The sequence below is a fragment of the Salminus brasiliensis genome, chromosome 24 (assembly GCF_030463535.1).
Source record: "Salminus brasiliensis chromosome 24, fSalBra1.hap2, whole genome shotgun sequence".
Classification (NCBI taxonomy): Eukaryota; Metazoa; Chordata; class Actinopteri; order Characiformes; family Bryconidae; genus Salminus; species Salminus brasiliensis.
In genome coordinates this window covers 16,491,186-16,516,185 of record NC_132901.1, presented here as the reverse complement: position 1 = coordinate 16,516,185, position 25,000 = coordinate 16,491,186, and the positions used below count along the sequence as shown (strand labels likewise).

The 25,000-nt window shown below is 41.3% G+C and overlaps 1 protein-coding gene across 34 annotated transcripts in view; it reads left to right on the top strand.

The window, feature by feature from the left end:
• The window catches only part of ptprda (protein tyrosine phosphatase receptor type Da), a 617,722-nt gene that overhangs the window by 412,765 nt on the left and 179,957 nt on the right, over positions 1-25,000 (top strand). For all 34 annotated transcript variants that reach the window (XM_072669660.1, XM_072669680.1, XM_072669689.1 and 31 more), the window contains one exon: positions 21,474-21,634. In XM_072669660.1, the coding sequence (XP_072525761.1) occupies positions 21,556-21,634 (79 nt within the window). In that variant the 5' untranslated portion in view covers positions 21,474-21,555. The remainder of the gene's footprint in view (positions 1-21,473; positions 21,635-25,000) is intronic.

Here is a 25,000-nt window from a genome sequence, read left to right as displayed (position 1 = left end):
TAGCTAATGGTAATGTAACCAAATATTAGATGTCCAATATGTATATTTTATGTATAACAAAAAAAAAAAAAAAACATCTTGATTTTTGAGTAAACTTTAAAGGGGAACTTGATCAATTTCTCCAAACGTCTGTAGAAGTCGTGGTTGTGACGTAATCAAAGTTTTCCTTGGGTTCTATTTTATCTCACAAACATTTGGTGTAAAAACTGACTGTGAGGGAGCTTTTAAAGGCATTAAACTTTTCAGACATCTGGTTCCATTCACCACCACTGTGAACAGTTGAACATTTCTGACTTCTCTATAAGGAACTTTGTTTACATCTTGTATATAAGTTTTAAAATGTAGTAAAATTCCCTTGTAAAGCAGAAGATGCACTAAAGTGTTGCTTATGGCTCTGATTTGAAATCAGCAATGTGTTTTATTATTATTATTATTATTATTATTATTATTTATTTTTACGCCTGGGAACAGAGCGAATCCCGTGGCTTTGTCAATTGCATTTTTGACAATAAAACGACCTGATAAATCCGCCAGCTTCAGTGCTTGGGCAATTTGACCTGAACAGGCTTGCATTCAACAACACATTGCCGTTTATCTTTCAGCGCGGTTGTGGAACGAATCGGCCGGCGCCACACGCTCTATAGCTCATTGAGAGCGAATGACGGACGTAGAGGTAAAATCAAAGTGGAGCGCTCGGGGTGGAGGAATCTCGGAAAGAGGTTTTATTTGACTTATTTATTTTTTTTCCTGTAAGTGCAAGAACCATTGTGTTGAGATGAAGGGCCCTTTTTTGAAAACGAACCTGCCTGGTCACCAACTAAGCAGCCCAGGCCCGGGAAAAAGCGAGCGCTAAGCATTTATAATCCGGCACAGTGGGGACAAGAGAGAGGGGGCAAGAAAAATCAAGAAAGAGACTGAAAGAAGGAAACGAGAGAGCTGTGATAAAGAGAGAGAGCTAGAGAGAGAGGGTGAGCGTTTATGAAAATGCTTGGGTGCTTAGCGCTGATGTGGCATTTTAATGCCCTTTTGTCAAAGCGAAAGACGCAGTGAAGTGAATAACTGAATAAGTCCTGCTCCCCATTTTACTGGCGCAAAAAAAGGGGAAAAAAATCAAGCCCTGCTCATTCCACATAAGCCCAAGTTGTCAGTTTGACACAAACATGTTTTCCGTTGCCTTCCTGACACGCCGTCGCTTCGTCGTCTTTTCTGCATGTCTCTTCTTCTCGCTTCAATCTCCATGAACGTTAAACTAGACTAGAATCTCCATTTTCCGTTACTTTAAGTTTGCTCAAATAAGGGAAATGCACTGAGGTTGAAGCCTTGTTAACAGGTTCACCTTTTTACAATGTTATACGACATAAACATACACTGATCAGCCATAACATTAGTACCACTGACAGGTGCAGTGAAAAACACTGGTCATTGTCAATTGCCAAGTGAGCAGTTAATGCTTGAAGGTGATGAAGGTGTTAAAAGCAGGAGAAATGGGCAAGCATAAGACTCTACTGCCACTTTGAGTAGAACCAAATTGTGATGGCTAGACAACTGAGTCAGGTCTTGTAGGGTTTTTCTGGTTATGCAGTGGTCAGTACCTACCTAAAGTTCTCCAAGAAAGGACAAACAGTGAACCAGCAACTCAGTCATGTGCAATTAAGGCTCTGCTAATGGATCTGCTGGTAACAACTTGGTACCAAATACTACAGGATGCCATCAGAGGTCTTGAGAAGTCCATGGCTCGAATGGCCAGATCTGCTGGGGCTGTATAAGGGGGACCTACTTAATACACAAGGCATTAATATATAAATTTAAATATATAAACACATCTTGAAGTTCTTCATCTACAGGAATCTCAATAATTATCAGTACTGTAGTATAATAACGTAATAATACTGGCACACAATGACTAATACAGCTTAACCAACCCTCCTCTAACCTTGCTGACCTTTCAAACAAGCGTCTTCAGAAGGCTGGATCTTGTATGTCAGGTTTTATGAGGGAACTGAGCTCTCCAGGAAGGTTAGGAACCGCTGGATTAGCATCGGTTAGCATGTGGATTTCTTCAGCTCCAGGCTACGCTTCTTCTAATCCCGATCAACAAAGGCTAGCTTCCTTGTGTAAACAGCAGAGAGTTGATAAATTGTCACGGGTGTGTTCCTGCTGTCCTTGCTTGCCTCCGCTAGCTATTTTTTTAATCTTAAATCCTGACAGGCTGTATCCTGTAAAGACTACCTCATCTGACCTGAAAAATACGTAACAGTATTACAAAAGGGAATCACAAGCAGTGTAAAACCCACCCAAAAGACAGAAACCGTGAAGAAGATCTTGCTCTCATTTAACTTTATTGACATTTAGGCTCATTTAGGTCTTAATTCAGTCTCAGCCTCATTCAGTCTTAGGCTCAGTCTTGTTCTCATTTAAGCCTGGGCTTAAATTGGTCTCCTTCTTGTTCATGCCTGGTCTTAATTTTGTCTTGCACTCATTTGATCTCAGTCTTAACTCAGTCTCACTGTCATTTGGTCTTAGTCTTAAATGTCTCATTCTCATTTGGACTAGGTTTTAACTTGGTCTTGCTCTTACGTGAACTTGGTCTTGACTTGGTCTTGTTCTCATTTAGATTTGGTCTTAATTTTGTCTCACACTCATTTAGGCTCAGTCTTTACTCAGTCTCAATGTTATTTGGGCTTAGTCTTAAAGGTCTCGTTCTCATTTGGACTCGGTTTTAACTTGGTCTTAGTCTCATATGAATTTGGTCTTGATTTGGCCTAGTTGTCATTTAGGTTTGGTCTTTATTTGGTCCTGCATTTATGTAGGAATAGTCTTGGCTCAGTCCCAATGTCGATTTGGCTCAGTCTCAATGGTTTTGACTCAGTCTCATTCTCATTTTGGCTCAATCTTGACTTGGTCTTGCTCTTATTTGAACTTGGCCTTGGTTTACTCTTGCTGCCATTTAGATTTGGCCTTGGACTCACACTCATTGGGGCTCAGCCTTGACTCAGTCTAACCGTCGTTCAGGCTCAGTCTTAATCAATTTGTTCTCATGTTGACTCATGACTTGTCTTGCTCTTTACTTGGTCTCGTTCAATTTAGACCTCTGCCTTGACTCGGTCTTACTACACTCACTCTGTAGTAACCACCGGAAATGTACTAGATTTTGGGACATTTCTGTGAGGATTTGATTGCATTCAGCCTCAGTGAGGTCAGGTACTGATGTTAAGTGATTTAGTTCTCATCCCAAACATATCACTCCAGAGAACACAGTTCTACAATTCCACAACCCCACAAATCAATGCTGAGGGCATGTTGACCTTAGGCTCCTCAGTAACCTTAGGCCACCTGCCTAATATCGAGATGCTTCGAATGCTTTTCGAATTTAACCGCCAATGCTTTTCTATGGAGATTAACCATGCTGTGTGTGCGCAGTTGCTAACTGGATTTGGGGGGAAGGGTGTTTCTGTATTTTTGGTCCCCACGGCCTGCACTGACTGACACCCCAATCAGACTGTTCTAAACAGGCTCAGGCTGACCTCCTGCACCTCTCGGCCTTCCCCTGATAACAGCACACTGACATTTCCATAGCAGGAGTGGAATTGGCCAGCAGCTGTTCAGAGAGAGCGAGCGAAAAAGAGAGAGAGGAGATTAAGAAGAGGGTGTGAGAGCCAGCGATAGCAAGGGGTGAGAGAGAAGGAGAGAGCTGAAAAGAAAGGAGACGTGAAGAGAATTATAAATATGGATGCATATATATATATATATATATATATATATATATATATATATATATATATATATATATAGTGTGAGTGAGAGAGAGAGAGCGCTAGAGAGAGAAAAGGAGAAAGTGGATGTCTGTGTAAGATGGGCGGTTGATTGAATTGAGAGAAAGAGCATGAGAGTGAGAGTACACGTCGATGAGCGAAGGAGAAGATAGATTGGAAATGGAGGTGAAGACGAGCGAGAGAGGAAAGAGAAAGAGATAGAGAGATAGATAGAGAGGCTGAAGATGAGAAGCGAAAGAGAGTGAGAGAGAGAGAGAGAGAGAGAGAGAGTGGTGAAGGCAGCCAGGCCTGAAATCAGGTCAAATTGTTCATGAGCAAACTGGAGGCTACGTGTGTATTCTGCTAACACAACACAGGGCTGAGAGAGAGAGAGAGAGAGAGAGAGAGAGAGGGAAAGGCTCTAAAAATGACTCCACACTAACTTGAAAATGCCTATTGTCTTATTTTATTATTCTTTCATTTGCTTCAACTTCATTAGCATAATTGGTAAATCCAATAAAGCAGCATTATAGAGGGAGAATCATTGCATTGCACAGGGATTGTGGCGTTCAAGCAATTTGCAGATTTGCTGGTGTGTTTTCACATGGTTTTAGTGCATTAGGGTGGCTGCTATGGCGGTTTAGAATAGTTTAAGGTGGTTGCTAGGGTATTTCCATATCACAGGTGTTTGCTGGTTGTAAAGGTATCCCAGACAGTTGCTAGTGTGTTGTAGGCCATTGCAGTCCAATATAGTTGCTAAGAGGATGTTATGAAATCCCAGGTGGTTGCTGTGGTATCCAACATGGTTGATAGGGTGTTACTATTGATAGCTATCAAACATAAAATGAGAGTTAGTTACAAAAATGTAAATGTCAGTTTTATGGCTGGTTTTCCAAACAAGTTATGCAATATGGACAGAAGTATTGGGACACCTGCTCATTCATTGTTTCTTCAGAAATCAAGGTTATTGAAAAAAAAAAAGGAGCAATTTCAAAGCATTGCTGTAAGGATTTGATTGCATTCAGCGACAAGAGTGTTATTAAAGGTCCAGATGTTGGATGATCAGCATACCACCTCATCCCAAATATCAAATATCATTTCAAGTCATTCCACTGCCTCACAGCTTAATCCTGGGGGGCTTTATACCCCTTTAGCTATCAAGCTATTATCAGTACTTCTCTACAGCGATTAGGCAGACTGTTTGTGCGTGCATTTGCACATCTGCCTCAGCAATGGGTGCAACTTCAAGTAGCTGAATGCATTTACAAGAACTGTAGTTTTGGCTAAAGTCGGATACAAAGGCTGTTGCAATCCTGCTAAAAAAGAGCGTAGACCAGCATAGCTGATCACCAGCAAAACTACAGTGCTGGTCAGTGTCGTCCTTACTTGCCTAAGCAGGTTCTTTTTCAGTAGGGAAAACTGCACGAAGCAAAAGCCCTAATGATAGCCTTTATTTGGAAAACTGAACTGGGGTTTGCTTGTGAATGACTTATTCTTTTTTTTTGATTTTGAAGCATTTTACTCTCAGACTCACTCTCCATCCTTAACCCGTTTGAGTGGGAGATTAAAGCGTGCGCTCTGCTGCAGAACCTTCGCTAAAGATCCCTGCCGCCGTTTGTCTGTGATAATTGCGCTCTCCCTTTTCTGTGTCTGATAACGGAGATACATTTCTCCTCTCGCTCTCCTTCTCCTTTGTGTGTCTTTCTGACAATTTGTTTCTGTCACTTCAGCTGAGAATCTCCGGCGCTCGCGTTGACGATGCCACGATAACACTGACAGGAGAAACTGTTAGCGCCATTAGCGCACCCCGCAGCTTTTGTTAGCGCCGCTGAAAGATTTGACAGAAATCTGGAGCGCTGATGAGAGCCTGGTGTCTCACACAAGTGAATCATGTAGTGCTGGAGCTAATGGCTGTGTTTTGACTGCTGTCTGCTAGCGGTGATATGTCGTACATGAGTATGTAGCACATCAGTTCTGATCAATGAATCAATTCCAAGGGTTACAGTGTGATGCTGACTGTACGATGCACACACAGCGGGTGGTTTTAGAGCACTTCGCAGAGAAAAAAGGTGTTTCTTCCAGGGTCAATTTGGAACATTATGGGGTTTACGTTAAAGCTGAGCTAAAGTGTAATGGATCATTATACCAGTGGTATTGAAATGCTAATGGAGGAAATCATACATGCTGTTCATTTTTTGAATGGCCGCCAATGCAACATCACGGGGCACCCAACACGCCTGGAGGGAAGCGTCCCCTATCCGGGCTTCGATGAACCACGCAGCGAAGCGATGTGGGAAGAGACCACCATCTACCCACCCTGGAGAGAGCAAGGCCGATTGTGCTCTCTCTGGGTCTCGGCTGCCAATGGCGAGCAGCATGACTGGGATTCATTCAAACCATCGATCCTCTGATTATAGTGACAGCACCTTAGTCCGCTGGACCACTCGGGGCCTGCCACATTTTATTTTAGTAACATTTACTATCATTTTTTATCAGAGTAACATTTGGAATATTAGCAAATGAAGCATTTTCTGACTATTTAAAATTGTATTTTTTTTTTATTAATCATATTAACATTTAAACTGTCTCTAAATGTCCCTAAATACCTCATCGCGGCAAGGTCTAAATTCACACCTTGCTGAGTTCAGCTGTAGTAGGCGTTAAATGTTCAGTACAGTGAGTTGTTAACATCGCTCAGTAATGCTGAACACTGAACATCTCTCAAATTGATGCCAGCCTGGTGTGGACTCTTAAAGTCTCTGTCTTTTTTTGATTTTTTTCATATGCACAATAAAATGAGGGTAACCCCTCTGTAAAGCAGCATTCATAAGACTACATGACTCCTACATAAGCTGTTAATGATAACATAACATAATGATGTCATAAACCTTCATAAAGGCTTGAACAGTCACATCTGGAGTCATTTCACCTCAGCGAGTGCCATGATATTTGACACTTGTTGAAATAAGCCTTCATAAGTGATTGTGTTGGTTGTTATGAAAGCCTTTGTGTACATGGTTATATTGTGTACATGTCAGTTGTATGTGTCGCTTAAATAATCACAGTCAAAGACAGATGCAAAAGGCTAATTAGCGTACATGTTCCATACCTGGTTCATAGCTTAAACCGGAGCAGGAGCAAGCATATCCACAGCTAATGTGGTACATTGGGGTGGGCTAGCCAGCCGTTTGCCATTTTGTTTACAGAACCTGAGTGGGATTTGCATAGCCACAATAGCACTGGAGGCTAATTTCCTCTGCTGCGCTGCAGGAGCTGTGAAAGAAGGAACAGATCTCGCAACAATGATGCTTTTTTTTCTCCCTCCCGAGCCGAGACAAAGGGGGACGTTTGAAAGGCAATACATCATAACGCGCGGCTGTGTAATTCCAAACAAGACAGAGTTCATTAATTCCTCGCTAGGCTAGTCGGGAAGGAAGCAGCCGCTGCCAAGCCAAACAAAAAGTTTAGGGGTAAACTTAAGAGCGGATACTCCTAAATTTGGGCTCCATCGCTCCATTTTTTCCCCCAGATAAACTGCTTTTGATTAAAAAAAATTATATATATATATATATATATATATATATGCTTTGTACTATATACTATACAATACTATAATGCAGAATTACACTATAATGCAGTATTTTATTTATATATATATATATATATATATATATATATATATATATATATATATATACTTTTAATGTGGAGTATATACTGTGCTGTACTATATACAATACCTGCTATGCTACACTATACTTAAACCCGGCCTGAATTTACATTACATTACATTTATGGCATTTGGCAGACGCTCTTATCCAGAGCGACTTACAAGGTTACTCGTATTACAGAGGTGGGCCATATAGTGTTAGGAGTCTTGCCCAAGGACTCTTATTGGTGTAGCGCAGCATAGTGATCCAGACCGGGAATCGAACCCCAGTCTCCCACATGGTGTGGTAGCTCACTGGCAGGTAGTGGTGTTATCTGTTGCGGCACACCAACCACTGAATTGTTGTCTATACTATTTTCTACTGTATTCTTTACTGAAGGTTCTACATTATATACTATACTATACTATATGATATACTACACTATATGATGTTATTGTGATATGATATCCATATTTGACAGATAATATATAAATATGAATATATACCTAAACTGATACATTCTGTACTGCACTATATGATTTATACTATGTACTACACTATACTAAACTGTACTATATACCTTTTACTGTGCTCCTTATACCGTATGCTGTTGTGCATACTGTTCTACACACTATACAACATTTTCTCTACTTTGGTCTTCACTGCAGGTTCTATACTTTCTGTGCAATATGAGGTCTTTGCTATATTATATCCATATTGGACAGATTATGCATATTTTACCCAAATCAGGTCCGGATTTATTTTCAGTGTATTTTCTCATTCATGTGAGCTAATACGCCACCGAGGCTGTTTTGGCTGTGTATCCGCAGTGTGTGTTGTGCTGTGTGTGATTTTTCCTGTGTAGTGGAAACTGGCTGCAGTGGCAGGGCCATAATGAAACGCTCCATTAGGGAGAATGGATAGGTAATTATGCAGTGTCAGAATGAAGAGACGCAGTCATAGCTCACACACACAGACACACATACTCACACGCGCGCAGGCTACTGTGTATGGGTGTGTGGATGTGGGCTTTCCATGTTCCTCTGCATGGGTGTTTACTAAAGGCTGCTGCAGAGATGATCAGCGTTGGCGTCTTATCTTCATAATTCCAATCGCAAACACATGCACACTGCCGTAGTTTATTGGACCGCACTGCTGTGCAACCCTGTTTGTGTGCGTGTGTGAGTATGTGTGTGTGTGCATAGATAATAAAACCACATTATAACACAAACCTGACGCTGAAGACATTGGTTTTGGATGTTTACCCGCTGTGCCTGCACCTGGGTGTGTGTGCACCTGTGTGTGTTCATACGTAAATATATATACAAACCTCGTTCATTTGACTGAGAAATGCTGTGTACTGGCCAGCTGCGGAAGAAGCTAGAGGGAATCATCCTATACAGTGTAATATATACAAACACACATATTTCCCTAAAAAACATTATCATTAGTATAGTACATATATCAGATACTATGCTATATTTGCTATATGCCATATGCTATATTTTCCATACGCTATCTTAATACTATCTTGTACTTTCTATATTATACTGTATAGGCTAGAATACTACACATTCTGCACTATACACTATACTATATGATCTATACTATATACTATACTGCATTATATACACTCTATACTATACACTACACTCCTGCTAATCACCCTACACAGTGTAATATACATAACCACACATTCCTCAAAGCATTCTTTGAAATGTTAGAATGTTAGAACTAAATATAGTCAACCCTTTAGCAACCACCTGGGAGACCATAGCAACCGTTTTGCAGCACTATTGGAATGACTTTAGACAGAACAGCATAGCAACTGCCTAGCAACCCCTTGGCAACCACCTGGGATACCATAGCAACCGCTTTGCATCAGTATAGAAATGACTATAGGAAGAAAAGCATTGCAAGTGCCTAGCAACCCCTTAGCAACCACCTGGGATACCATAGCAACCGCTTTGCATCAGTATAGGAACTGCCTTACAATCTCATAGAAACCATTTAGACAGTATTTAGTATCTGGATTGTATCCTGATAAGATTTTAGCCTCTTGCCAAATGCGTCTCTGGTTCTGGTTAGTCAGAATGAAATTCAATGGCTGGGTGGGGCCAAATATGCACATTTGTCCATTTCATGGCAGTTATTAGTAGTATTTCAGTTGCTGGCTTCTGGAGTCTTGGGTGCGTTTACACTTGCATTTTTATGTCGATTGGTCATGAAATGACCAGGTGTAAACGGGGCCCTAGCAACACATTAGCCACAACATGGGAATTGCCCATAACTTCCGCATGAATGGGTAAGGCTAAGCTACTGTAGGCCAAATAGATGGATATACAGTATGGAAATATGTTGGATTTTTTTGGCATCACAAAAAAACATTGAATTTAATACAGGATGTTTTTGCAACTTCAGGTTCTGTGTATGGAGTTTTTCACGCTACACAAAACTCAATTTTGTTTGTTTCAAACAATGTGAGGTCTTTTTGGTGTGAAATAGGCCCTTTAAAAAAATGACCCTCCAATTGAATGGAATTTGTTTCAGGCCTACTAGCCGACTTTTTTCCCCTTCCTTTTCAGTCCTTTACTTTGATTTAATAAGATCGCTGGGAGAGGCCAGGGAGAATGTGTTCACCTTTCCTTCCCTCAGTGTGAAAAACCCTGATTCAGCAACTTTCCGCCGCCTTCAGCTGTGATCCTCAGACAATGTGTGATCACAAGCAATAAGGCTCAGCAGTGAGTGTGTATGTGTGTGCGCGTGGGGCGAGAGGGGGTGGGATGTGTGTGTGCGATGCCTGTGATAATATTTAGCGTGTGTGTGTGCTGGTTTTTGGCAGCAGGTTAGTGTTTCAGAGCGTGACTTGGCAGAAACATCATCAGAGACATTTCATCTGATCCGCAGACAGACGTCCCTTTGGTGGATTTTTCTGTTTGATACTGTTTGTTTTGAATCTGCTCGCATTTCTGCTCAGTTTACTGAGATGTAATGTACTGACTCTAATGAGAGACTGAGAGCTGGTTTGTGGAGGGTCTAGCTTTCTCCAAACACACACAAACACACATTACTGCTGCAGTTTTCTAGGAAATCCTGAGACTTTTTCCACACTTTAATCCAGTCCACATTGCAGTCTAAGCACTATAAACATTCAGTTAGTTTATTTTTTGGTTATTTCTGGGGATTGAACGGCCTCAAAGCAAAGTTGGCTCTACAACAGGGTTGTAGAGTAGAAGAACCATTTGATCCGTACTCTCCAGGGTAGGCTACTAGATTTTGGAGCATTGCTGTCAGGATTAGACCTAACAAGAATGTTAGTAAAGTCAGAATGTTGGAAGAACACCACCCGCCTCATTCTCAACTCCCCAACTTCTCCCAAAAGTATTGGATGGAGTCCCATCATTCCAGAGAACACAATTCAATGCTGGGGGGCTTTATACTCCTCTAGTACCAGCCTAGCATTAGGCATGGTGTCAATAGGTCCATGTTTACCTGCTCCAGAGAGTCCTATTCTATTGACACTACTTCTCTACAGGGACAAAATAAGCTGTATGTGTGTGTGTGTGTGTGTGTGTGTGTGTGTGTATCTGAGTTAGCAATTGGTGTAACTTAAAGTAGTTGATTGCATTCATTAGAAGGGATGTCCACAAACATTTGAACATATAGACACACACGTAATTAGGGCACCGATAACACACACCGGAGCCACCCCAGCACCCAGGGAGCCATTGGAAGGCACCTCAGCCTTAACCCAGTGATTTTTCTGTCCCAAGCTCGAACCTTTAGGCCAAAGCTGCCTCACACATCACACCAGAAAGGACTTAAACCAACCAACCAGTGTCTAATTAAAACTCAATTTCCCATGATCCTTCACAGTTTTCAGACGACACAGTTACTCGTCTTTTGTAGACTACATGGGCCAGAGGCATCCACCCCTCTCAAAACACATTACCACACCAGCGGCCTCAATTGCCCTGCATCCGACATTACACTGACCTGGAACAGCACACACACATCCACACACACACTTATCTGGAGACATCGTACCCAGGAGCTGAATGATGACAGGCATCTTTTTTTTTATGACATTTAGCTGTGGGTATATCACACCCAATTAGTGTTTAAATAACTGGAGGAATGCTGGAGTGTTTTAGTCTATGTGTGTGTGTGTGGGGGGGGGGGGGGGGGACTTGTATTCCTACATATGTATTCCTACATATGTGTTTTTCTATGTATGCGTGAGGGCATGTACAGTCTCCTGCGCACCCCTGTCCAAACTACATGTGTTGTTGATTTTCTGTTTGAGAATAAGGGAAGAAATCTGCAAATTTAGAGCTTAAATATTCTTTATTTATTTTAATATACCAAACATAAATGAAAAAAATGTAGGGTATAAAAGGTACATACAATGTGTTTTTTTACATTTTATGTTCTTTTTTCCAGTATTGAATAAGTTTCATATGAGCTCAGTACATAAAGAGTAATTGGGCAAATATTGGGCAAATAAACATAAAAAAAGCAAAAATTAATTGACCCCTTATGCTCTGTGACTTTGATCGTATGGATTATTAATCGGTAACTATGTTATAACAGTAGGAAATGAGTCAGGAACCACTGATGGTTCTTTTAAGGAATGCTGCTCCATCCAGTACTTTTAGGATGGGTTGAGGAGTTGCAGATGAGGTAGGGGTGGTGATCATCCAACACCCTGATCATGCATTGATGAATGAGCAGGTGTCCCAAAACATTTGTCCAAAAGCAGCAATAACAGTGTCTTGGGCATCAGGCAGTGTTTTCATGACTGTTTGGTGTAAAAACTCTTTCAGAGGCATTAATTTCCCGTTGCCATGGGGAGCTTTGGGCTTTTGGCTTGTTGGTTAGCATTTAGCAGCTAGCTTGCTAAGCTCCTAGCATCCGGTCTGACCGCTGGCATGCTGCGTTTGCCAAGGAGATGGGTTTTGGCTGGTAACCTTGGCTACAGTTGAGGGACTCGGGCACTGGATTTAGAGGGGCTAATCTCCAACCCCCGCGGGATGGAGGAATAGCCAGTCTTCCCTCATCCCTCCCTCCGAGTTTAGCGTGCACAGAGACTTCGGAAGGTCAGAATTTAAAGTGTGCCCTCAAGGTGATGACGACCAGGATGGGGATGGAGGAAGCTGATCTAGGGTCAAAGACACTTGGGCATTTCCGCTGTGTGGGAGTGAGGGACAATACTGAGTGATGGGGAAAGAGAGAGAGAGAGTACAGCAGTGTTGAGGCAAGGAGAGAAAGAAGGAAATGGAAAGAGGGAGATCGATGGGGGATGGATTAAGAGAAAGGAGATAAACCAAAAAAGACGGGAAGAGACAGAGAGGAAGAGAGAGTGAGTAAGAGCAGAGAAGAGCGAAGAAAGGAAGAGAGGGAGAAGGAAGACAGCAACAAAGGAAAGGAATAGAGAAGGAGGGAGAGCCGAAGTAAGAGTGAGCGAAAGAAGGAGAGAAAACAGAAAAGATAGAGAGAGGTTTAAATTGTAATAGACTTCCTCTGATGCCAGGAAATCAATACTGAATTGAACTGATTTGACAGAGAGAGCAAAGGAGAGAAAAGGCAGTGAATAATACAGACAGAGAGAAAACAAAGACCCAGAAAGCACAAAAGCAGGTCTGTTAGAGACCAGAGTGGAATTTAAGAAGATTTAGCCATGCAGTTAGCACCATGCTAATTGGTGGACACTGTAAAACCTGATGCGTTGTCTGAAATCAAATGGCTTGAGGAAATCAAATGTACTAACTCAAATCCTCTAAGCTTAAATTAACTAAAGTTGTAGTTACTCTATTTAGGTTGACATTGCTCAAACAGAGGCCTTCACAGTGAATTTGCAGGGGTGGGCAATGGTGGGCAACGGTGGCCAACGATTTCTCTGCTCTAACAGACCCACTAAACCTGCTAATCAACAGGTGAGTTGAATCAGGTGTGCTTAAGCAGGAAGAGCACAGAACTGTGCAGAAATCTGGCCCTCCAGGACCAGAACCAAGAATGGTCACTTCCGCGTGAAACAGTGAGCTACTAGAGCTACTGCCAGTTAACATTGTTGTAACAATCTTCATACAAACAACTGCCCTCTTCAAAAACACTGATGGCATAATTCTGTATTAGCGTAAGAGTGGACGCTGTAGCATTCAGCCCAAATAATGCCAGACTCAGCAGCAAATACAGTAGTAACTTGTTCTTACAGCCATCAACACTGAGGCCAGGCAGCTACACCACAATATAGACTGCTACTGACCACATAGGGATGACTACACTATGAGTATGAGTGGGGGGGTCCAAAAAAATACGCCAACCATGGCTTTAATGCAGTGATTTGTTCATACTGTTCTTTACATAAAAAGGTAAATAAATAATGAGGGTGAAATTAAGCCTTTCTAAGCCAGACTACTAACAGATGCATTGTGTGTGTGTGTGTGTGTGTGTGTGTGTGTGTAAGCTGAGTTAGTGACACGCTTTATGTAATATCACACTCATCACACTAGAGACCAAAGCTTAGCCATGCTTCACTACTGCTATTACACACACACACACACACACACACACAGACACACACACACAGCTATAGCCGTGCACAAGAGTAACAGAGAGAATGAAGAATAAAGAAGATAAAGAATGAAGACAGAAAGCAGAGAGAGAATAAAGAGACACTATATGGGCAAAAGTATTGGGACACCCGGTTCATTGAATGTTTCTACTGAAATCAAGAACATTTCTAAATATTAAAATGAGCCAGCTTTTGTTGGAACAACTGTCTCAACTGTTCAGAGAAGTCTTTCTACCAGATTCTGAAGCACTGCTGAGAGGATTTGATTGTATTCAGCAGCAAGGGCTTTAGTGAGGTCAGGATGTTGGATGATCACCACCTTACCTCATCCCCAACTTCCCAGCTCTTCCCAAAAGTATTGGATGGAGCACCAATCAGCATTCCAGAGAACACAGTTCCACTGCTTCACAGCTCAATGCTGGCGGGGGGCTTTGTACCCCTCTAGCCCACGCCTGGGATTAGGCATGGTGCCAATAGGTTCATGTTTATCTGCTCCAGAGAGTCTTATTCTATTGGCAGTACCTCTATACAGGGACAGGTCAAGCAGTGTGTGTGTGTGTGTGTGTGTGTGTGTGTGTGTGTGTGTGTGCATATTTACACATGGGTGCCAACAATGAGTGCAGCCTAAAGTAGCCGAATGTGTTCATTAAAAGGGGTGTCCACAAACTTTTAGACAAATAGTGCAGACTGACAGATGGCTGGACGGACAGACAGATAGATGCATAGATCTAGGATCTAGGATAGAGAGAGAGTAAAGATAGATAGGTAGAGCGAGAAGGAAGAGACAGAAAGATAAATGAAAGGGACAGAGACAGAGAGAGAGATGATGATGATGATGATGATGATGATGATGACAAAGTGCTGATGCTCAAGTGTCATGTAAAACAGGGTCAGCCAGATTCAAAGCTCACGTCCTGTCACACTGACTTACACCATGACAAGTGTATGTGTGTGTAGGTTCTGCTTACACACGCATTTGTTCATGCATCTGTTTAAATCTGAATGCATCTACATCTTAGACCGTGACATGCTGTGCGAGTGTATGTGTGTGTTAAATGAAGCCCCCGCAGGCTTTGTACACACACATACATTCCTGCATATTTCAATGTTTATTTTACCAGCTTTGAAAAGTTTTGGCTGGGATCATGATCCCTTGACTGTTGAGCTGGTCCCATTCCAGTTGTCCCAGTAATAGCAGGAGTATCTGAACACAAAAAACACTATAATGCTTAAAGCAGCTTCACCGGTAGGTTATTTTTTGCTCCTGAGCTCCCCCTACAATAGTGGAGTGTAATTCACTGCACAAAAATATAACACGGGTTACCCAGTATTAGGCAGTTCTAGCGTTCTTGAGCAGCTCCCCCAAAGTTACACAGTGCAGTAGTAGCATTCCGGCCCAGAGTGGCAGTGATGATCTCCTCTCTATTGATGAGCAGCAGTTAGACCGTAGGGCCACTCTAGAGCTGTGAAATTACAACACATAAAAACACAGTTCTGAGAAAGTTTACCGTTCCGTTCTTTCTTGGACACAGATATGGAGATGGTCCCATATGTCCAAAGTGGGGCAACTGTCTAACTGGCTGCTTGTAAAGAGACTAAATAATAAACACCACAGTCCTCCATGGTCAGGAGTCTGGGAATAGGAGGTTCTCCATCCTCAACAATACTTGTATTATTTAAGGCTGTTTATTTGAGTTCGAGACTTGTGACAGAGCGGAACTGTCAATCAAATCAATCAGCAAGGCACTGCTGTTGTTCACATCGTCCAGGTCCTAGTTCTCTGGAGTGATGAAGCTCCATCCAGCTCCTGTGGGATGATGAGGAAGATGTTTATTACTAACCATCCAAAATCAGCACCTGACCTCATTATTGCTGACCTCACTGACCAAAGAGCCTCATTTACATACCACATGCTGTATATCAGGCATGTATTGTGAATGGCATTGTTGCAGTACTGATTAACAGTAGTATATTGTCCAGCCTTCTTCTGAATGAGTGTTGAAAAGACTGAGGCTCCAGATTCAATTCCCAATATTCCCAGTATTCCCATTTTTCTCTTTTTTTTCCCTATCTATCTTCTTTACCTTATTCTCTGTATATTTGCTCTCTTTCTTTCTCTCTCTCTCTCTCTCTCTCTCTCTCTCTCTCTCTCTCTCTCTCTCTCTCTCGCTCTCTCTGTCTCTCTCGTCTCTCTGTCACATTAGGAACAGTAGAAGGAGATGAGGTGCCATTTTCTACTTTATTTACAAATGGTCTGTCAGCATCACAGACCCTCAGCATTACTTATGTGTCAGATTTCTGGCACTGGGTGTTGCTAGCGGAAACCAAGTGTCAGTATGTGTGTATGTGTGTGTGTGTGTGTGTGTGTGTGTGTGTGTGTGTGTGTGTTATGGGGGAAATGTTGTAATGGGAATCTTTTACTATAACAAAGGATCCATCCCTCTTTCTCAGCATCAGCGGCAGATAAGAATCGGACGAGACGCATAGATATCTATCCTCCCTCTCTCTTTTGCACTCTCACGCTCTCGCTCTCACTCTCTTTCTTTAATTAAGCCACTGTGCGTGTGTATGTGTGTGTATAGGTGTGTGTGCGTTGTGTGCCTTTGTTCAATAATGCAGGATGCTATCAGTGAAAGGCTTTGAATAACACTACAGAACAAAGGCCTACCTGTTTTAATTAGGCTCAAATATAACACACACACACACACACACACACACACACACACACACTGATTCTATGTATGCCACCGACCCAGGCCAAGGATATGAAACAGAGATAATAAATGTGAAGAAAAATGAGAGAGAGAGAGTGAACAAACCCTCTAAAAACTGAGAAAGCCTGTAGTCCTGACAGATTCAGGACCAAGCCGCTGAAGAACAGCTCCTCTGAACTGCAAAGGAACGTACTAGAACTCTTTAACCTGGTTCTTCAAGCTGGATGACTTCCAATATTCTGGTAAAGGGGAAACGCTTGCTTTTTTTTTATGGAAACATTGTATTTACTGTGAAAATCTTACTATGATGGAATATCCTCATTTGGGATAGAAATATGCACCATTGCCATTGAAATATCCATCATATGGATTGCAGTACCCATCAGAATAACTGTATTAATTATATAAACATTAAAAAATGATCATAGAGAGCTTTTATTTTGTAAGTAAACAATATGTTGCCAGTAAAAGTTTGTACGTATGACGGAATAAGTTCAGTTGAAGTGGAAATATCCACCATTGCAATGGGAATATTTATTGTAGGGGTGGGAATATTTATTAGAATGACTGTGTGAATTATATGACACTATAAATCATTATAGAGTGCTTGTTTTAAATAAACAATGAGTTGATAGTGAAAGTCAGTTCCTATGACAGGATATTCTCAGTCAGGATAGGAATATCCACAATTGCCATAAGAATGTCTAAAATCGTTCTATGATGGAATATTTTTTACTACTTTTAGGGTGGGAATATCCACCATTGCCATTGGAATATCAATTGTAGGGACTGCAGTATCTGTCAGAATGACGTGCGCATCATTCGAACATGAAAAATTATTATAGAGAACTTTTGTTTTTTGAGAAAATAATGGGTTGACAGTTCCTATGATGGGATATCCTCAGTTGGGATGGGAATATCCATTCTGCAACTTGAGTCCAACCCTCTTCAATATTTATATAAAGCAGTTAGCTATGCTTCTGGAACTGAAATCTACAGTTCTTAGACTCTGGACCTTAAACAATACAGAAGTGAAATTCCAGCTTTACACAGATGACCTTGTGCTGATGTCTCCTACAGAGTAAGGGTTACAGCAGCAGCTGGACCTGCTGGAGCAGTACTGTCAGACCTGGGCCCTGATAGTGAATCTGGACAAAACCCAAGTCATAATCTTCCTAAAAAACAACAACAACAAATATTTTCATTCTGAGAAACGCCCTAATACACTACATTTACCTAAGGCTGAAAATCAGCACCTCATGAAACTTTGATGGGAAATAAAAGCAGAATAAACCCACAAAATAAAGATTCAGTTCAGTTAGTGTTAATCCACCTCTTTCCCTGTATGAAAGTGAGGTTTTGGCCCATTTAACGTGGGGCACAGGACATTGCCATTGGTGGGGTACAGGGCATGGCAAAGCAGGATAATAAAGGTAACAGGTGAGGGTCAGACAGAGGGTCCCTTTTTACTACCAAGCCAAACCCATGAGACATCTAGAAGTAAATATTGAATAATTTTGTAAAAAGGCCTAATCACAGTTTAAGAACTCTGAGAGACAGTGAGGAACAGCACACTATATTAATGTGAGATCTAAATCAAAGCAAATAGAATTTATTCCAACTGAATTGAGAGAGAGAGAGAGGTAGAGAGAGAGAGAGAGAGAGAGAGGTATCACAGATGGATGAAGGAAACCGTTGTGCGTGACATCACTCCACAGGCTATAGCTTGGAGCCAGCCTGGACTTCCGCACACACAAATACACACACACACACACACACACACACACACACACACGCACAAACAGTTACTTCTGTTGATATAGGAGTCATGGGCTTTTCTTTCCAGGATTCACCCACTATCTCCCTCTTTCATATGTTTACTAAGCAGTCCTTCATATGCACAGACCACTGTTATTCATTCATTCACTGCTTTTTCATTTGTGCAGACTCTTCTCTCATGTCCTCTGCTGTAGTTCTCCCTTTTCACCTTCTCCTCTTTTCTCATCTTCTCTTCTCCTCTCTTCTTTTTTCTTCTCTTCTCCTCTTTTCTCTTCTCTTCTCTTCTCTTCTCTTCTCTTCTCTTCTCTTCTCCTCTTTTCTCTTCTCTTCTCTTCTCTTCTCCTCTTTTCTCTTCTCTTCTCTTCTCTTCTCTTCTTTTCTCTTCTCTTCTCTTCTCTTCTCTTCTCTTCTCCTCTTTTCTCTTCTCTTCTCTTCTTTTCTCTTCTCTTCTCTTCTCTTCTCTTCTCCTCTTTTCTCTTCTCTTCTCTTCTCTTCTTTTCTCTTCTCTTCTCTTCTCTTCTCTTATCTTCTCTCTTCTTCACCTATTTTCTCTTCTCTCCTCTTCTCTTCTTTTCTCTTCTCTTCTCTTCTCTTCTCCTCTTTTCTCTTCTCTTCTCTTCTTTTCTCTTCTCTTCTCTTATCTTCTCTCTTCTTCACCTATTTTCTCTTCTCTTCTCTTATCTTATCTTCTCTCTTCTTCACCTATTTTCTCTTCTCTTCTCTTCCCTTCCCTTCTCTTCTACCCTCTTCTTTCCTCTTTTCTTATCTTCTCTTCTCTCCTCTTCTCCTCTTTTCTCTTCTCTTCTCTCCTCTTTTCTATTCTCTTCTCTCCTCTTCTCTTCTCTTCTCTTCTCTCCTCTTCTCTTATCTTGTCTTCTCTCCTCTTCTCCTCTTCTCTTCTCTCCTCTTCTCTTCTCTTCTCTTCTCCTCTTTTCTCTTCTCTTCTCTCCTCTTCTCTTCTCTTGTCCTCTTTTCTCTTCTCTTCTCTTCCCTTCTCTTCTCTCTTCTTCTCTTCTTTCCTCTTCTCTTCTCTTATCTTCTCTTCTCTCCTCTTCTCTTATCTTCTCTTCTCTTCTCTCCTCTCCTCTTCTCTTTCCTTCTCTTCTCTTCTCTTCTATTTTCCTCTTTTCTCTTCTTCTCTCTTCTCTTCTTTTCTCTTCTCTTCTCTTCTTTTCTCTTCTCTTCTCTCCTTCTATTTTTTCTGTTTGCCCTGCTTTTTTCTCTTCCCTCTATATTACTTCTCTTCGCTTATTTCTTCTCCTGTTTTCTTCTCTTATATACTCTTCTCCTGTCTTATCTTCTGTTACATCCTCCTCATTGTTTATTTCCTCATGTTATTTACTCTTCTCTCGTATTATTTCGTCTTTTTCTTTCCTCTTCTCTCCTCTCTCCTCCTCTCCCTCTGTTACACAATGTGCAGATGGCCTTGTTTATCTGAATCAGCATGTGAGGTAGAGGTGGAGAGAGGGAGGGAGAGAGAGAGAGAGAGAGAGGGCACGGTGATGGAGGACGCCAAGAGAAGGAGAGGGAGAGAGAGGGGAATAGAGGGATAAAAGAGCTGCACACTCTAATATTCATATTCCTAATGTGGTATTATGGAAATGTAGCTGATCATAATTAGCAGAGAAAATATTACACAGCTTTAGAGCGAATAAAGCAGCGCTGCTTTTAAACACCGCTTACCCGGCAGGCAAAACCTGACCTGCATACACACACAGACACACACACACACACACAGACACACACACACAGTGTTAAATACACACCGAATTACAGCCTATAGACACAGGATATACACAAACAGCACCCAAGCATTTTACGGATTCAGATTTTAGAGAGACTTAGACAGCAGATCATGTCCTTTTATTGTTTGACCTTTCTTTTCTTCTCTTTCCTTTTCAACTCTTCCCTTCTGTCTTCTTGTCTTTTTTACTTTATTTTTCTATTTTCTCTTCTTACCTTCCCTTCCCTTGCTTTCATTTCCTTCCTAGACCTTTTCATTCCCCTTTCCTTCCCTTCTCATCCCTTCCCATCTTGTCCTGTCCCTTTCCTTTTCTGTCCTTCTGTTTCCTTCTCCTCTCTTTCTGTCCTTTTCCTTTCCACCCATTCCCTTCACTTATCTTCCCTTTCTGTCCCATCTACTTCCTCCTCTCCTATCTCTTATTTTTCCTTCTCCCCTCTACCTGTTCCTTCCCTCCCCTTCCCTTCTATTTCCCTTTCCCCTTTCCTTCCCTTCAGTTTCCTTCTTTTCTTTCGACTTCCCTTCACTTCCATTTCCTTCCTGTCTCTTTGACTTTCCCTACTCTTCTATTCCCTTCCCTTTTCTTCTTTTTCCCCTTGTCCCTCCCATTCGACTTCCCTTCCCTTTATTGCCACCCCCTTCCCTTTCCTTTCCTTTTCTTCCCTTCCCTTCCTTGTCAATTCCCTTTGCTTCCTCTCTTTACTTTATTCTGTGTATATGCAGCTATACAGCATGTATTAGGTGTCAGCACAGTGGTCAGTATCTGGTGTGTTTGGGAACTATTGGCGCTGGTTTTGGCCTCGTTCACAGTCCGTCCCATTTTATCTCACATAGCTTTAAAATGGTAACGGTGCCGAGATGAGTGTGGCAGTAAAGCTGATGTGTGTGATGTGCATGATGACTTTATTGCCTTTGGACTCTTTAGCTGTAACCTTTTATTTTGCTCTCAGAGCTTGACGCTAACCTGAAGCTGAGTGAAGAGCAGACTGGCTAGAAGGAGAAGAGTGATAAAGCAGCCATAAAGCTGTGATAGAACTGTTAGTGCTGTAAAACCCCACAGTAATGAAGAAGGAGAGATAATTATCCTTGGAGGCTTCACTGGTTGGTGAAGACCAGAAAGTGTGTGTGTGTGTGTGTGTGTGTGTGTGTGTGTGTGTGTGTGTTAGAGAGAGCAATGCACAACAAAATATCTGTCCCAATGTTTTTCATGTATTCACTGCAACCTAACTGTCTCTCTCTCTTTCTCTCTCTCTCTCTCTGCAGGTTGTGACTAGACTGTAGGAGACTCCAGCACTGAGTGTGTGTGTGTGAGTGTGTGTGTGCGTGTGTGGGTTTGTGCTGCAGCATGTCGCCCCAAACGATGCCACACACACCACCAACCCTGCTACTTCTGACTACACTGCTGCTGCTCACACATGCAGAGAGTGAGTACAACTATTCATATATTTCTCTCTCTCTCTCTCTCTCTCTCTCCCTCTCTCTCGTTCTCTCTCTCTCTCTCTCTCTTTTGCTCTTTGGCTCTCCCTGTTTTTATTTTGTGTTTTTTGTTTGTTTGTTTGTTTGTTTGTTTTTAAGACACACACACACATGCAGACATTCAGACGCACACAGACACATACACACACTTATAGATGCCATGAGGTAGCAACTTGTCAGTCAGTGTATTTCTGTCCTATTTGAGTGTAGGGGTTTCTAATAAAGTGGCCAGTGTGGGAGATTAAACATATATCTCCACCATTTCACACAAAACAAAACCTTTATTAATCCTTATCACCTCTCTCTCTCTCTCTCTCTCTATATATATATATATATATATATATATATATATATATATATATATATATATATATAGATCTATCTATATATATATATCTTTCTCTCTCTCTGCTCATGCGATGAGGGGTTCGTTCTACCTCATTTCAGATGTCTTTTTTTGTGAAAGGCAGGTCTGCGGATCGACAGGGGTGGAATTGATGAGCAGGTCTTTAAATCTTAGAGGAGAGGAACATCTCCATCTCCATGCACTTTCATCTTCACTAATATCAGTCTCTCATACACCACCTCTAACCAGCCTCTCTCCTTCAAAGACAAAAAGAAGAAATTAAGAAAGAAAGAAAATAGAAATGAAATTATTAAGAAAGAACGAAAGAAATTAAGAATGGAAAAAAATAACATTATAAAGAAAAAAAGAAAGAAATTTTGGAAAAAAGAAATAAAATTAGAAAGAAAGAAAGAATAGAAAATAAAGAGAAATTAGAAATAATTCTTATTTTCTCTTTTTTCTTTTAATTCTTTGTTTCTTATTTAATTTATTCATTTGTCTTTTCTTTCTTTTATTCTTCTTTTCTTTCTGTCTTTGTTTCCCTTCCTTTTCTGCCTTCTCTTCCGTCTCTTTTTCTTTATGTCTTTATTAACTTGTTCATTTTGTTTCTCTTTTTTTCTTTATCAGTTTCTCTAAGTTAAGATCTTTCTTTCTTAAGCTTTTGCATTTCTGTCTCTTTGTGTCTTTGTGTTCTTTCTGTCTTTTATTTCGATCCCTCTCTGTCTGTCTCCTTTCTCTCCTTTCTCACCAGCTGTTCCACTCTGTAATGTTATCTGGCAGCTGTAAGGGGGTTAATCATGCCGGGGATAGGGTTAGTCAAAACACTGCAATGTAGTGTGTGTGTGCATGAGAGAGGGGGTGGGGAAAAAGCGAGAGACCTATCCATCATATTTCTGAAGGAAAAACAGTTGGCAGTCTCAAGCGTTTCTCCAGTGTGTGTGTGTGTGTGGCCACCTGTGCACTGGACACAACAGTGAGTCCCTCTTTTGGGGTCTTCTTGATCAAATTACGCACAATCTATCGTGTCGTATCGTTCACAAGAGACAGTTCTTGTTTCTTTGTAAGTCTTGATTGAAGCATTTTTGGCTTTTACCCTCCTCTGAATGCTGTCTGACATTTAATGACATCACTGTGTACCGCGGACGGGGAAAAACAGCACTGACCAGTAACACACAATAACAGCATTTAAGCAATTAGGCATTCAGTGGGTTTGTAGAGTGCTTTTACTGAACGGCCCTTGAAGAACCCTTTAAAAGTATATGGTATGACACTTATGCCCAGATTATAAATGCACTATTTAGACAAAAGTATTGGGACACCTGCTCATTCACTGTTTTGCTGGGAGGGCTTGATAGCATGTAATGCTTAAAGCATTAGTGAGGTCTGGATGTTGCATGATTTACCCCACCTCATCCCCAACTCATCCCAAAAGTGTTGGATGGAGCACCAACCGTCATTCCAAAGAAGACATCATTCCACTGCTCCACAGCTCAATGCTTTATAGCCCTCTACCCCACGCCTGGCATTAGGCATGGTGCCACTAGATTCATGCATGTTTATCTGCTCAAGAAAATCCTACTCTATTGGCAGTACTTCTCTACAAGGACTAGACAAGCTGTATGTGTGCATTTGCACGTTTGTGTCAGCAAAGGGTGCAACTTAGAGTAGCTAAATGCATTAATTAACTGGACTGGACATGAATAGTGGACTGTCTGTGTATAATAACGACCTGACATCACATGAATGCAGCATTAGCATCCTGTAGCCTTTACACCTTCATCAGCGTCTAAGTATAGCTGATAGCAGGCATGGCACCCTGATTTCCCCTTTGTTTTCATCTTTTTGTTGTGTGTATGTGAGAAACAAGTGAATGAGAGAGACAGACAGAGAGAGAATAGATGAAAAAGGAGGAGAGAGAGAGAAGTTCGATTTCCATTACTCTGCTTCAGAGCTGCTAATTAAAGAGCTATCTGTTAGCTAGAAGCCCACAGAATTAAACACAGACTTCTTTGTTGTTGTTGTTGTGTGTGTCTGTTTGTTTATGTGTGTGTGTGTGTGTGTGTGTTACAATTGCCCTTACTTCATTTGATTGCAGAACTGATACTGATCTATCAGTTAACCCTTGGTAGAGTAGATGCTGATTTTGATACTGTAACAGTACTGTAAGTTAGGGTGACTGTATTTTTTCTTTTATCTATTTATTCATTTATTATTTATTTATTTATTTATAAAAAAAGGGGACATATGGGATGTTGGGGGATTGTGATAGCAAGGCAACTGGGTCAGAATATCTTCAATATATCAGGCAGGTCTTGGGGGTGTTCCCGGTAGGCAATGGTCAAGACCTACCAAAAGAGCTCCAAAATAGGATGACGGGGTCATGGCCACCTAAGGCTCATTGATGTAATCCATAGAAGCCCCACCTCACAACTTAAAGGCACTGCTGCTCTCGGTGCCAGATACCACATGATGCCATTAAGAGGCTTTGTGGAGTCCATGCCTTGACGGGTCAGAGCTGTTTTAGTAGTTTGAGGGGGACCTGCACAGTATTAGGCTTAATGTGGCTTGTGGCTGATCGGTAATCGTGAGTGTTATTCATGTCCACGCTAATCTGGATGATAGCTTGGATGGATTTTGTATTTGCATTGGACCTCCAGACCAAGTGTGATTATGCACATTTACAGCAGTTCAAACTAAAAACCTCATGTTTAATTTGCCTGTATGCTAATTTTATTTAAATGAATTCTATTCCACACACACACACACACATACTTGCACACACTGCTATAATTCTGATCTACCTTCATATCGACTTAGGTCAGGTCAGATGTAACGTCCCACAGTATTGTCACTCCTGGACACTACTGACACTTTACATAAATAAAAAACAAATAAAAATAAAATCAATATATGCACATTTTTTTCAGTATTGCCACCTATTTTCTGATACCTACCCCTGCACATTTTA